The 15,211-nt window shown below is 52.8% G+C and overlaps 1 protein-coding gene across 1 annotated transcript; it reads right to left on the reverse strand.

The window, feature by feature from the left end:
* Nucleotides 1-3,407: 3,407 nt before the first annotated feature.
* LOC144248871 (olfactory receptor 14J1-like) lies at nucleotides 3,408-5,504 on the reverse strand. The gene has a single exon (XM_077790849.2). It carries the CDS (start codon nucleotides 4,853-4,855, stop codon nucleotides 3,827-3,829), a length of 1,029 nt encoding a protein of 342 aa, XP_077646975.2. The 5' UTR covers nucleotides 4,856-5,504; the 3' UTR covers nucleotides 3,408-3,826.
* Nucleotides 5,505-15,211: the final 9,707 nt, after the last annotated feature.

A 15,211-nucleotide genomic window follows, 5' to 3' on the forward strand; every position in this document is an offset into this window, starting at 1 on the left:
GACCATACAGAGCCCTCCTGGGATGTCACACAGCCCCTCTGGGATGTCACACAGCCTCTCTGAGATATCACAGCCCATTCTGTAATGTCACACAGATGGTCTCTGATGTCACAGACAACTCTGTGATGTCACAGTCTGCTCTGCAATTTCAGAGCTCTGTCCTGTGATGTCAAAGCCTGCTCTGTGATGTCACAGAGATGGCCTATGATGTCATAACTTCTTGATGACATCACATTAACCACTCTGTGATGTCATGGACCATTCTGTCATAGATCACTCATGTGATGTCATAGCCCACTCTTTGACCTCATGTAACCAGATGATAAATTGTCTCCACCAGGTGAGCTGACAACTGGAGCTTGTTCTCCAAAACCAACAGGCCTATGGAAACCACACAATGCCCATTGTGGGACAAGGGGAACTGGAAGTTCACCAGCCTCAGTGTCCTGCCAACTCAGCCAAGCCCACAGGAACATTGGGGTCCACGACCACCAGAAACCACCAGAGAGACCCCCAGGACAGAAGAACACATGGGTAAAGGGGAGGGGAAATATGTTAATGATTTTCGGGAAATTATTATCAGATGTGTGTTTAGTCCAGGACAATCAATGAATATGAGTGCAAAATACAGAATATGAACAGAAACTTTCCTGTACTCAGTATGCTCGGCTTTGGGAGGAGCTATCCCCCGTGTATCCCCCTGAATAAAGAATGCTGATTCTTAATGCTTCACTGGTGTTAAGGAGTTTTCTCTTTTACCGAATTTTTGGTAACACTCCACTCCCAAGGAAAGCTCTGTCTCCTGCTGCTCACAGAGAAGGGCTGGCTGCAGATGTGGGGTTTGGAGGCTGCCTGGGGCACTGGGACCATGAAATAATAAAGTTTTCAATGATCTGTGAAAGAAGGAGGGGCAGCAGCAGAACTTGCACACTGGAATTAGGAAGGGCAGACTTTGGCCTATTTAGGATGCTGATTTGGGGAGTACAGAACCAGGTACTGATTTTTTAAGGGAAACAGCCCTTAAAAACAAAGGGGTCCAGGAAGGATGGACACATTTCAGGAAAGTAATCTTAAAGGGGAAGGAGCAGCCTGTCCCAGTGTGGCAAAAGATGAGCTGGTGTGGAAAATGACTGTCCTGGCTGCCCATGGAGCTTTTGTGGGAACTCAGGGGAAAGAAGAGGGCACATCAACTTTGGACAGAAAGTCAGGCAACTTAGCAAGTTTTTAGGGACGTTGTTAGGTCATGGAGAAAAAACAAGGAAAGAGGTGAAATCTCAATTAGAGCTTAACCTGGCCACTACTGTGAAAAATAATAAAAAATGTCTCTATGAATAAATTCATAGTAAAATGTGGTATAAGGAGAACCTCTACTCTTTATTGGATTCAGTGGAAAATATAGTAACTAAAGATAAGGAAAGACCAAGATATTTAACTCATTGTTTGTCTCAGTTTTCAATATATGGAGAGGTTCTCCTCAGGACAAGAGTTCTCCTGAGCTGGTAGATGGGCACAGGGAGCAGGACAGCCCCCTGTAATCCAGGAGGAAGCTGCTGGTGACCTGCTGAACCACTCAGATGCTCACAGGTGTATGGGATGGGATGGGATCCATGCTAGGAGGATGAGGGAGCTGGGGGATGAGCTCCCCAAGCTGTTCCCCATCATTTACTATCAGTCCTGGCTCACCAGGGAGGTCCCAGAGCACTGGAGGTGCCACTGTGAGCCCATCCTCAGGAAGGGCTGGAAGGAGGATCTGGGGAGCTCCAGGCCTGCCAGCCTGACCTCGGTGCCCGGCAAGGTTATGGAACAGATCACCTTGAGAGCCACCACAGGGCACCCACAGGATGGCCGAGGGGTCAGAGCCAGCCAGCGTGGATTTAAGAGGGGCAGGTCCTGCCTGAGCAACCTGATCTCCTTTTATGACCAGGTGACCCACCTGAGGATGTGGGAAAGGCTGTGGATGTGTCCATCTGGACTTCAGCAAAGCCTTGGACACTCTCCCTGACAGCATTCCCTGGAAAAGCTGCAGCCCACGGCTTGGGCAGGTTTCCTCCTGGCTGGGAGATGGAAGAGCTGGCTGGAGGCTGGGCCCAGAGAGGGGTGGGAATGGTGCTGCACCCAGCTGGTGTCCAGTCCCTGGTGCTGTCCCCAGGGATCTGTGTTGGGCCCAGTCCTGTTTAACATTCTTCACTGATGATCTGGGTGACACCAAGCTGGGTGTGAGTGTGGATCTGCTGGAGGGCAGGACAAGAAGACACAGCCTTCAGCTGCACCAGGGGAGGTTTAGGCTGGACAAGAGGAAGAAGTTCTTCACAGAAAGGGTGAGTGGGCATTGGAATGGGCAGGCCAGGGGGGAGGTGGCAGAGTCACTGTCCCTCTCCAGTGGCACTCAGTGGCATGGTCTGGGTGACAAGGTGGTATTAGGACATTGCCTGGACTTGATGATCCCAAAGGTTTTTCCAGCCTGTTTGATTCTGTCATTCTATGATAATTGGGACACTCTGGGGCCATTGTGACCCTGCAGGGCCTCGTGGAACTAAGAGGGCCATGGTGACACTGTGCAGCCCCATAGAACCAGGGCTCCATTGTGGTGCTCTGGGGCCAAATGGAACCAGGGAGTCCCTGTGACACTGGGTCCTGGTGGAACCACAGAGGCCATGGTGACACTGTGGGGCCTCGTGTGACCGAGGGGTTTCACTGCTGTGACACTGCCAAACCAAGGAGAGCATTGGGAGCGTCCAGGGCCCAGTGGAACCAAGGGGACATTGTGACACTGCAGGACCTTGTGTAACCAAGGGGCCACTGTGACACTCTGGGGCCTCCAGGAATCTGGAAGGCCGTTGTGACACTGTGTGGCCTCGTGGAAACAAGGAGTCCATTGTGACACTGAGGGGACTTGTGGAAGCACAGAGAGCATTGTGACAGTGTGGGATCTCGTGTGACCATGGGGCCTTTGTGACACCCTGGGGCCCCATGGAACCAAGGGGCCACTGTGAAACTGCGGCACCAACGAGAACATTGTGACACTCTGAAGTCCCATGGAACTGAGGAGTCCGTTGTCACATTTTGGGGCCCATGGAACCAAGGAGACCAGTGTGACAGTGCAGGGCCTGGTGTAACCAAAGGGACATTGTGACACTGAGGGGCCCCTTGGAACCAAGGACATCTTTGCAGATGATACCAAGCTGGATGTGAGTGTTGATCTGCTGGAGGGTAGGAGGGCTCTGCATAGGGCCCTGGACAGGCTGGATCCAGAGCCCAAATCCAGCAAGGTGAGGTTTAACAAGTCCAAGTGCCGGGTCCTGCACTTTGGCCACAACAACCCCTGCAGTGGTACAGGCTGGGGACAGAGGGGCTGGACAGCAGCCAGGCAGAAAGGGACCTGCAGGGACTGATGGACAGCAGGCTGGACATGAACCAGCAGTGTGCCCAGGGGCCAAGAAGGCCAATGGCTCCTGGCCTGGATCAGGAATGGTGTGGCCAGCAGGAGCAGAGCTGCTGTGCCAGCACTGATCTGCCCCAGCTCTGCACACAGACATTGCTGCTGCAGCTCCAGAGAATGCAGCAAAAGGGCATCTCTGCAGAAAACTGTGCTGGGAGATAATTTAGTTCCTTAAATCCACCAAGAGTTCAACCCCTCATTGACAGAGTTTGTGGGCACAGGGAAGGTGGAAGTAAACAAAATGAGAAATGGCACAAACAATGATACTTTTTTGTGGGCAATCTGAAAAACCTAAAACAAAGTAAAAAAGCACCTCTATAATGAAACCAACAATTTGTATCAAAGATTACTTTTATTACAAGTGATTTGCAGAAATTGGCCAGCTATTTAATGTTTCTGAAACCATCCAGTCATCAGTCTCCTCACTGCAGCCTTGAGCTCCTGGTTCCTCAGGCTGTAGATGAGGGGGTTCAGGGCTGGAGGCACCACTGAGTACAGAACTGACAGGGACAGATCCAGGGATGGGGAGGACTTTGAGGGAGGCTTCAGGTAGGCAAATACACCAGTGCTGACAAACAGAGAGACCACGGCCAGGTGAGGGAGGCAGGTAGAAAAGGCTTTGTGCCGTCCCTGCTCAGAGGGGATCCTCAGCACAGCCCTGAAGATCTGCACATAGGAGAAAATAATGAACACAGAACAACACAATGATAAAGTACCAGTAACCACAAGAAGCCCAAGTTCCCTGAGATAAAACTTGGAGCAGGAGAGCTTGAGGATCTGTGGGATTTCACAGAAGAACTGGCCCAGGACATTGCCATGGCACAGGGGTAGGGAAAATGTATTGGCTGCGTGTAGCACAGCACTGAGAAAGGCACTGGCCCAGGCAGCTGCTGCCATGTGGGCACAAGCTCTGCTGCCCAGGAGGGTCCCGTAGTGCAGGGGTTTGCAGATGGACATGTAGCGGTCGTAGCACATGATGGTCAGGAGATAAAATTCTGCTGAGATGAAAAAGACAAAAAAAAAGAGCTGTGCAGCACATCCTGTGTAGGAGATGTTCCTGGTGTCCCAGAGGGAATTGTGCATGGCTTTGGGGACAGTGGTGTAGATGGAGCCCAGGTCGCTGAGGGCCAGGTTGAGCAGGAAGAAGAACATGGGCGTGTGCAGGTGGTGGCCGCAGGCTACGGCGCTGATGATGAGGCCGTTGCCCAGGAGGGCAGCCAGGGAGATGCCCAGGAAGAGGCAGAAGTGCAGGAGCTGCAGCTGCCGCGTGTCTGCCAGTGCCAGCAGGAGGAAGTGGCTGATGGAGCTGCTGTTGGACATTTGTGGTGTCTTGGCATGAGGACCTGTAAGAAAAGTAATCATGGAGTAGTTAGGTGTGGAAAGGTCTTTAAATATCCCAGCACAGCCTGGGGGCATTTTTTCCCCACTGCCTGCCCAGGGCTCTGTGTCCTGGAGCTGTCTCTGCCAGCAGCTGCTTCCCTGTGCCCAGGGCTGGGCCTGGCCAGAGCTGCCAGAGCCCAGCCCAGCCCTGGGGGCTCAGCTCTGCCCTGCAAACACCTCCCAGACCTGGCACTGCCCAGGGCCAGCTCTTTCTCTCCAGTCTCTGATGACAACATCAGAGCAATCCTGAGGAGGCTGGAAAAGTGGCACTGATGCTGCCTCTAAGGGACCCTGTGCTGATTTCTGTCACTACCTGGTTTATTCAGATCTCAGGAAAAGCTTGTTTATTTTTCTTAACCTGAAGTGAGAGAATAATATGTATGGGAAATTTCCATTCCAGGCAACACAGAGCAGTACATTAAAAAAACAGGATTTTCCCTTTTATGCAGCCCATGCCTTGCTGTGCTCCCTGTATAATCTGCTGGGAAATATTCTGCAGTTAATTGTTGTGCTGGGAGCAGTCCTGAACAATGCAGCATCTTCACCACACAAGGAGAACACTTCCAATCATTATGAGCTGTCTCCTTCCCCCCAGATCTTTTCCCTCAGCACTGGGAGCAGCTTCCTCAGCCAGCTGAGAGCTGTCCCTGGCAGGCAGCAGAGTCCCTGGCCCAGCACAGCGCCCTGGGCTGCAGGACCCTGCTCTGCAGGACAGCCCTGGGCACCCCTGGCTGCTCTGCACAGGAGATGAGCAGAGAACGCACTCACAGGGTCTGTGGCCATTGGGATGTTCCAGCTTTAGGAGATCTCTCCAGGAGCTGCAGCTGCATTGTCCTGCAGCCAGAGGTTCCTGTGCCAAGGGCTGGCAGTGATTCTGCCCCAGGCACTTCTCAGCCCCTTCCCAGCCCTGACTGATTGAAGCTCTCTGTGCCTCTGTGCTGTGCCCGCGCTGGCTGCAGGCAGTGCCCCAGCCCTGCTGGGCTGGGAGAAGAGCTGCTCAGCAAGAGAAATGTGCTTTTGAAGCTCTGCTTGGTTACCAGGATCACCCTCTGTGCCAGGAGCCCGGCCCAGCTCAGCTGCACAGACACAGCACAAGGACTTTAATGACCCTCTGGGGCTTTGTGCTCAGCCCTGAACATCAGGCCCTGCGAGGGAGCTGCAGAAACCTCTCCAGAACTCCAAGTCAGGATCCAGCTCCAAAGTTTCTTGGACTTTTAATGGGTCCCACTGAGGGACACGACTGAGAAAGTGTCCCCAGGCCCCAGGCAGAGCAGAGAACTGGAGGCACTGATGCCAGGTGGGGACAAAGAGAAGCCAAGTCTTGGTGCCCTGGGGCACCGCAGGGTCTGTGCCACCAAGGGCTGTGAGGAGACACCTTGTCCTGAGGCCCTGGGGCCTCCTGGCACAGCCCCAGCCAGGCTGGGCACTGTCAGCCCCTGGCCCTGCCCTCAGCATCCCCCCCATGCCCACATCCCAGTGGCCTCAGGGATCTGCTGGAAGGATTCCCTGGGGAGCCTTGGTCAGGAATGGCCCTGGGGGCTCCTTCATGATTCCAGGGACTGCAGGTTTTTCAAAGGACTTTGGGTTTTGCTTTACCTTGGAGTCTGTTAGAGGTTTCTGCAATCATGGCCTCCAATTATCTGCTTTAATTAGTCCCTGCAGAGTCTTTGTCAGTAACAACACTCAGTGGGCTCATTAATGCTTCAAGGTACTTCAGTTCTTTTAAGGTACTTGGTATTTCCCTTTTGATACAGACTTTATGAGACAGTGCAGTCTCAGCCTCAAATTATCTGTTTTAATGAGTCCCTTGTGTGCTTTGAATTGACACTCAGTGGAGCTCATTAATACTTTGAGATACTCAACTTTTTTGAGGTACTTTGGATTGTCCTTTCCACACTGAGAGGTATTTGTGCCATTTTGAGTCTCTAAGAGATTTTTGTGCCATCCTGGCCTCCAGCACTCTCCTCCATAGAGTCCATGAGGAGCCTGTGTTAGGGATGGACCTCAGTATGTCCCATTAATGTTTTGTGACACTTCGGGTGTTTCCTCTGACTCTGACTCCTGGAAAGGTTTGTGCAATCTCCTCTCAGGCTCTGAGGTTCCAGGGCTCAGCTCCAAATGCACCACGGGGATCAAGCAAGTCCTGACAAACCATGGCTCTGCCTTGATTTCTCTCTTGTCTGGGGCAGTTCATCAGGAAGTTTTTGTAATGATTTTGGTTTGCCACTATGAGATTTCTCAGCCAATGCATCAATTAGTGTGATGGGTTCTGTGTTGGCTAATTACCAGTGCTTTCACTAGAATATACTTACTCATTTCGTGCTGTGAGATAGGATTAGGAGAAAGGCAAAGTGGGATCAAAACTTTAAGAGTATAAAGAAAAGTTTGTTAAGAGAAACTGAAAGAAATAGTAATAAGAATCAGAACTAAACTTTCAGAACACTTCCTCTGTCTATACAATCTGACAATGTAAAGAGACAAAACCTAAAATTTTCAGTCAGTTTACCAGCTCTAGAACAGTCTTTCTGCAGTTCACTTAGGGAGGGAAGTTCCTCTTGTTAATGTTATGGAGACTTCTCCACAAGAAAACTGTTATCTCATGGATTTTCTCTTCTACAAATAGCAGCTGCCTGGAGAAATCTGCAATTGTGAACTCCCTCCCATCTTTTCCACCTTTTTCCACAGCTGTGTTTATGGGCCATGCAAAATTATGGGGTATTAGTTTCGAGATGAGCTGTTTAAGAGCAAAGGTTCTCTTCATCTATTTCTGAAATCATCTTAATCTCTGGAAACAGAGGTCTTCTTCTCTCCCTGAGGGCACAGGGTCTCATCACTGTTCTCCCTTTCTCTGTTCAAACTTCTCATGGGATCACAGCTAGTGCAACATTTGCTCACTTTAGCATGGAGGCCTTTGCTGAAACAAGTCATCTCCCCATACTTTTCAATGCCTTACAGGGAAAAAGAGAGTCTGATGTATCAATGACATCCTTCTCCATAGCTTTAGCAGAGGATTCCAGCCTCAAGATCAAGGCATCTCCTCATCCCTCCCATCTGGGACTCAACTTCCCCTTCCCTGCCCTCGGTGTGTCCATGTTTCTCCTCTGTGTGCCTGCCCTGTGTCCTTTTCTCTCACGGGAGGGAGGATGGCAGCACTGGCAGAGTCAATATCTCCCGGGGCTGCAGATGCTTCCGTGAGCCCGGCCGGGCTCGGTGCTGGCGGCCGGAGCTGTTTTGCCATGGAGGTTTCTGCAGCGGCTGCGCTGGGGCTGTGTCAGGCTGGGCCGCGCTGGGGCAGGGCCAGGATCTCAGCAGCCAGGCCAGAGCCCAGCAGCAGCACGGCCGGGGCCGATGGCTTCTCCTGCCCTGCCCGCCGGCTGCGGGCGAAGCCCAAGGGCGGCAGAGCCTTGGCCGAGCCGGCCCGGCCCGGGGCTGTTCCTGGGGCCCGGCGGATCCTGGCCGGGCCCGGGCTGGCGGCGGGGCAGGGCTCGGCAGGGCCAGATGTCAGCACCCGCAGCCACAGCCCGGCCTCGGCCCCGCGGCCTCCCCTGCCCTGCCCGGCAGCCGATGGCGCCTGGCGGCTCCCTGGGAAGGGGCCCGGCCCCACGGCAGGAGCCGCCCGGCCCCACGGCCGAGACAGGGCTGGGCCGGCCTCGGCACCTCTGTGGGGCCAGAAGGGAGAGAGACCCAGCCAGGCTTTCTCATCTGTAACTTGTGTCTGCACAGAGGCGTCTGTAGCTTCCTTAGTGCTTTAACAGACTGTCAGCTCTCAGAGCTAATTACTGATTGGTTTTTGTCAGACACGGAGGAAACTGCTAGCAGCTTCTCTCAGGACATCAGTTCTGTGATGCAAAACCACCACAGCAGCACAGAGCACAGAGCTCCTTTGTCCATATGCAGTGGCTATGTGCCCAAGGCCACAGAATCCCTCCTTGGGAGATCTCTGGGCCCTCTCCAAGGTGTTTTCAAATGAAAACCTTCAGCTCAGAGTCTAAGAAAATTACCAGGGCATAGGGCCAGCCGGACCTGTCTGTCCTGGCTGCTTTTGTCTGGGAGAAATCCTTGGATATACGGAATTTGGGAGGTCAAATTCTAATTTGGGCCATGGTCCCTAGACATGAAGGCCGGTTCTATTCCATAGGAAGGAAAGAAGAGAGCCCCATTGAGTGTTTCACGGGCAGATCAGGGGTGACCATCAGAGGCCAGATAGAATGGCAGGTTTTTTCTGGGAGATACCCTTGAATATAGGAAAATTCTTAGGGAGAATACCAGTTTTGGCAATGGGCATCTGAATAGACATAGCGTTCTTCTCCATACAAAGAAGAACACAGAGCCCCATTGCTCCAGGAGCTGATGAGAAGCAGCCCTTGACATCCCAAGATCAGCCAGACCTGGCAGGTGACCCCTGGGACGCCAAGCCAGCCAGACCTGTTCCATGTTCCCTCACTTCCATGGGGCCCCACAGTGTCCCAATGGTCCCTTGCTGCCAGGAGGCCCTGAGGTGTCACAATGTCCCCTTGGTGACACCAGGCCCTGAAGGGTCGGAATGGTCTCCATGGTTCCATCAGGCCCCACAGAGTCATAATGGTCTCTGGGTCCATGAAGCCCCGCAGTGTCACCATGGCCCCTTGGTTCCATGGGCTCCAGTGGTGCCACAATGATCCCCTTGGTTCCATGAGGTGCCCACAGTGTCACAGTGATCTCCATGGGAAGGAAAGAACCGAGCCCCAGTGTGGCAGGGGCAGCCACCAGAGGCCAAAGCCAGCCAGACTTGATGGTACTGGCAGATTTTGGCTGGGAGCAGCCCTTGGATATAGGGAATTTTAGAGGTGGAATCCCTATTTCAGACATGGACTCTTGAAGTAGGATAGTTCTTTCCATAGGAAGGAAAAGACGGAACAGCAGTGTTTGAGGGGCAGATGAAAGGTAGCCACCAGGGGCCAAGGGCAGCCAGACCTCTCTTTCCTGGTAGCTTTTGTCTGAAAGCAACCCTTGGATATAGGGAATTTGGGAGGTGGAAGCCAAATTTCAGCCATTTCTGCATAGTTAAGGACGGTTCTTTTCCATATGGAGGAAAGCACTGTTGTGTTCCGCCACAGCAAAGGGCACAACAACTGCCCCAGGACCCAGAGTCTCAGACATCAGGCAGACACCAATAACCAACAGGGTAAGGAAGGCAACAGGACAGGTCTTGGTTTAGAAAACCAAGGATTTTTCATTTTCCCAGGGACCAACACAAGAAACAAGGTGGTAGGGTCAACACTTTTATATTACAGGGTAGGGGTGGAGTTTAGGATCAAGGTCCAATATTAAGAGGAGCAGGAGACTGCAAAGGGGTGGATTGAGGAGGACAATCAATGGAAAAAACTACAGTGGGGACATTGCAGCACGATTTAAGCCAATAAGGGTACAGAAAAAGAAGAACATTCTGGGGCCATTCCTCATTTGATCAGATAGGGTGGAGTGTCTTTTCCTGGGCTTTCAGGGACACACCCCACAGCGTGGAGGGGTGGAATCTTCTTTAAGTCACGCTCTCGCCGGATGCTGTGTCTGGGTAAAATTCCCACCTCATTGGGCAGGGGCACTCTACACCTTTGGTGCCATTATTTCTTTTCTGGCTGTTTTATACAATGAAATGAAACTCCAGCATCTGTGGAACCACCCTTCAATCCCTCCGAGGCTACTCCTGTTCTGTCCTCAGTCTGCACACAACTGAGCCCAGAGCCTGCAGCCTCTACCTGTTGGTTATGTGATGAAGCCTTCAAAACCCATCTTGGGAGGTATTTGGGTCCTCCCCAAGATCTGTGAAAATGGAAAAATAGTTATCAAAGTTATTTTGTCCCAAGTCTAGCAGTGACAGAACAAGGATCAATATCTTTAAACTGAATGAGGGTGGATTTAAATTTGTTAGAGGGAGGAAATATTTTACAGTGATGAGAGTGGCAAGAAACGGCAACTGTTTTTCCAGAGAAGTGGATTCCCCATCCCAGGAATGCTCAAATATCAGGGAGTGTGTGCTACCTGACCCTGTGAAATCCCCTCCCCTCCCCAAGGATGGAATTCCTGTTGTGTGGGTTCTCTGATGTGCTGGGTGCCCTCACAACAATTCTGGCCAGAATGTCTGCTGAGGGCAGCCAGGCTGCTGCAGGGCAGTGACCTCACAGCCATCACCATGGCAGCCCTGTCCCCTGGGCCTGGCTCTCCCCTTTCCTCTGTCCCTGCCTTGTCTCTGCTGGCATGAAGAGTTTTGTTGATAATATCTTGTCCCCAAGGTGCTGGGCCAATGGCTTCCCAGTCAGGCTCCTAGAGCAGAAGTGGCTTTTCAGAGCCCAGCCAGAAATGAGCCCTGAGGCAGCAGCTCTGCAGCGCTGGCCACCAGGCCGGGTGCCAAGGGAGGCTTCTGGCCATGCCCTGCAAGCAGCTGCTGCTGCCAAGGTGCCTTTGGTGCCTCGGGCTGTCCCTGGCACAGCTCCCAGCACGGCACTCTGCCCTTGTGCCCGAGGCCTTCCCTGTGCTGGGGCTGGCCTGGGGCTGTTCCTGCAGCGGGACCTGCCCTGCTCCTGGCACAGGAAAGGCAGTTCCTGCTGGAGCAGGAGGCTCTGCCTGCAATGGGCTCAAACCACTCCAGCAAGGCCCTGCTGACTTCAAAATTGCTTCCTAGAGCAGAATATTCTATAATTGTTATAGATTCTGGACTGTGGAGTAAATAACTCTGGTTAAGAGCTTACTGTCTAGTCATTATCAAATTGTATTTATATAAATATATCTGGTATTCCATCATTAATCCTGTGGGACAAATTGCATTGACAGATTGTTCAATTCTACCTGTCCAATCGTTTATACATAAACCTTTGACAAATTCTGGGGCCAGGATTGGATCCAGTCATTCCCAGTCTCCTCTCTTAAAAGGAATTTTAGAAGTCTGGAGGCTCTGCAGGGCTTTTAGAACCCATGGTGGCTGCTGGGTGTCTCCATCTCATGGCTCAGCAGGAGTTTCTCCAATAAAGAAATAAAGCTTTTGCCTGAAGCTCCCACTCTGCCCATGGCAGAAGTGTGTGTGACATCCTGGCTCTTTGGCAGCCTGAGGATGCCTGGGATGTCACCATGAAGCCCCTGTGAGTGCCTGTGACAGATCAGTGCCTTTGCAGCCCAAGGTTTCCTGGGATGTCACCATGGAATGGCTGTGACTGCCTCTGACCACACGGCTCTTGCCATCCCCAGAAAACCTTGGGAGGGCTCCATGGAGCCCCTGTCTCTGTGTGTGACATTCCAGCTCTTGAACAGCCTGGAGACTCTTGGAAAGTCGCCATGGAACCCCTCTGAGATCCTGTGACAAATCTCATTCTAAGGAGGCAACCATCACCAGGAAACCCTGTTGCTATGGTCAGTTTCCATGGCAACCATCTCCAGGAAACATTTTTCTATGGTCAGTTTCCATGGCAACCATCCCCAGCCCCTGTTGCTATGGTCAGTTTCCATCATAACCATCACCAGCCCCTGTTGCTATGGTCAGTTTCCATGGCAACCATCCCCAGCCCCTGTTGCTATGGTCAGTCCCTGGGCAGCTCCATGGAGACCCCATGCCAGGGGTGGTTGCCATGGACACCAGCTCAGGCCTGGAGCCCGTTGCCATGGCAACCATTGGCACTCCCATCCCCAGGGTCATGGATCCCAGAACCACAGAATTGGCTGAGCTGGGAGGGACCCATCAGGATCCTCGAGTCCAACTGCTGGCCCTGCACAGGACACCCCAACACTGCCAGCCTGGGCCTGGCAGCGCTGTCCAAACGCTGCTGGAGCTCAGAGAGCCCTGGAGCTGTGACCCTTCCCTGGGGAGCCTGGGCAGTGCCCCAGCAGCCTCTGGGCAAAAACCTTTTCCTGAGATCCAACCTAAGCCTGCCCCGACTCAGCTGCAGCCACTCCCTCCACTCCTGTCCCTGGGCACCAGAGTGAAGAGGTTCCCTCAGCCCCAGCCAGGGACCCGCTCCCAAGGCTGCTGCCATGGCCACCAGGGCTGGCACCAGCTGGGATGCTCGGTTTCCACAGGCCGGGGTTCAGGAATGGCATTTCTCAATTTCCTGCTCCCACTCAAACCCCGCAGGCACTCATTGCCCTCCCACCTTCCATTGAAGGAAAAAAGGGAAAGATCTCAGGCTGGGATAAGAACAATTTACTGGGAACAGCAACAAGATAAGGAACAAACAGAAACAGAAAAAATATTAACAACAGAAGGGATAAGAAAAACCATTTACAGGGAAAAATACATCACCATCAATTGTATCTTTTTGGCCACGTGTTTCCTCCTGCATGGAAAGGACACCCTTCTCCTCAGGTAAAGACAGAGAGAGAGTCCCTTTCTTGCCCCGGTAATGACCTGAGGTGGGAATGAATGTAGTGACAGGGCCATGGCCAGACCCTCATGTTCTTCAATCCCATATCAGGCCATTGGTAGGGGCAAGGAAAGGGACAGGTGTGTTCCCAGCATGGATCACAGGAAACATGGATCACCAGGGCTCTTCCCAACAGGGTCCTCCAATGGGGGATGAAACTGGAGCAGTGCACAAAGCTCTTCCTGCAGCTGGGGAATTTTCAGGGCTTCCCTTACCGGTGGCTCCGTTGGTGTTTGGTCAAGTGAGAGCTCTGGGTGAAGCTCTTCCCACACTGGGGACACACGTAGAACCTCTCCCTGGTGTGGATGCGCCAGTGCCTGACAAGGTGGCAGTTGTGCTTGAAGCCCTTGCCACAGTCAGGGCAGAGGAAACGCCTCTCCTCGGTGTGAATCCGCTCATGGAGGAGGAGATTTGAGCTGCTGTTAAACGTCTTCCCACAAGTGGGGCACATGTAGGGCCTCTCCCCAGTGTGGATGCGCTGGTGTGTGACGAGGGTGGAGTTGTGTTTGAAGCCCTTCCTGCAGTCAGGGCAGCGAAAGGGCCTCTCATCCTTGTGAATCCGCTGATGTACAAGGAGATTGCAGCTATTGTGAAACCGCTTCTGACACTTGGGACACTCGTAGGGCCTCTCCCCAGTGTGGATGCGTTGGTGGATGATGAGGTGGGACCTGCAGCTGAATCCCTTCCCACACTCCCCACACTCGTAGGCCCATTCCCCGGTGTGGATCATCTGGTGTCGTTTCAGACTGTTGCTCTGCCTGAAGCTCTTCCCACACTCCAAGCACCTCTAGGGCTTCTCCCCATCATGAAGCTTCTCAGGGACCATCAGCTCCGAGCTCTGGCTGAAGCTCTGCCCACCTTGATGGCCTAGAGTGGGTCTTTCCTCCTCAGAGCACCCTGGGCTGGCCTTGCAGCCCTTCCTCCTCTGGGATCTCCAGGGCTTTTCCTCCCCGTTGGATTCCTGCGATGTGGAGTTGCTCAAAACAGCTTCTTCCATGAGGTTCTGCTGCAGGGATTTGTCCTTCCTGGTCTCCACGATCAGCTCTTGCTCTGGGGGAGGAAGGACAAGGAGTAGATGGGATTTGCCTCCGTGCCAGAGGGAAGGGCAAGGAGATCCCCCAAGTGCGTCCCCGGCAGGAGGGCACTGGCAGCGGGGCTGTCCTGCAGCCGGGGGCCAGGCTGGGCTGGGAGACGGAGCAGGAGAGAGGGGGAAAGGGGCACTGACTTCCTCTTCACCTGCTTGGGAGTCCTGAGGCATCTTCCTCTTCCTTGCAACCTTCTTCTCCATCTGGCGAATATTTGGGTACAGGAAATCCTGTATTGGGAGGAAAACAAGTGATGAGCACAGTGAGTTTTGTACTGGCTTCAAAGCAAACCAGGGAGAGAGTATAAGCCAGAATGACAATTGAATAAGAAAATTAAGATCAAGGCAATGATACAGAAAGACTGGCTTAATCTGACAGAGTCAGGATATAACCTGACACCCCGTTGCTCAGGGTGGTGGTAGCAGTCTGATGAAATGGTGGCTGCAGTCCAGCTGGAGTGATGAACGTGATTCTGTCAAAGCAGTGATCCTGTAGAAGGGTCTGGTCTTCCTCTGAAGGTCCAGTGGTGCTTATGGAGCTCTTGTCCTCTGTGAATGCAGTAGCCAAGGTGGTTGTGGTGTTGCAAATGGTGAGATTATATCCAGGTAGGAATGCTTGGTTCCTCCCCCTGGGTGGAGCATCCCACAATGGGATGATGTAATTTTATCAGTGCTGCAGTGACACTCAATGGCCCATTAACAGAAGATGGCCCCTGCAGGGCGTTATCAGGGCTGAGCCATGGAAGAGATAAAGAACACTGCCCCACCTGTTGATAACAGTTTATGGAGATGGGGACTGAAAACACTTTTGGTTACATCTGACACTGTAACCTGAAACAGTGAGGCAATCCCTGCTCGGGGTGGGGGGTGAACACCACCCCCCTTACCCAAACTGGCTCAGGTGTAAAACCCCCACCCTGG

The sequence above is a fragment of the Lonchura striata genome, chromosome 35, assembly GCF_050655825.1.
Source record: "Lonchura striata isolate lonStrDom1 chromosome 35, ASM5065582v1, whole genome shotgun sequence".
Lineage (NCBI taxonomy): Eukaryota > Metazoa > Chordata > Aves > Passeriformes > Estrildidae > Lonchura > Lonchura striata.

Excerpts from the sequence above, each read along its gene's own strand:
- LOC144248871 (XM_077790849.2), bottom strand. The coding sequence starts at position 4,855 with ATGCCCCCAGGCTGTGCTGGGATATTTAAAGACCTTTCCACACCTAAC.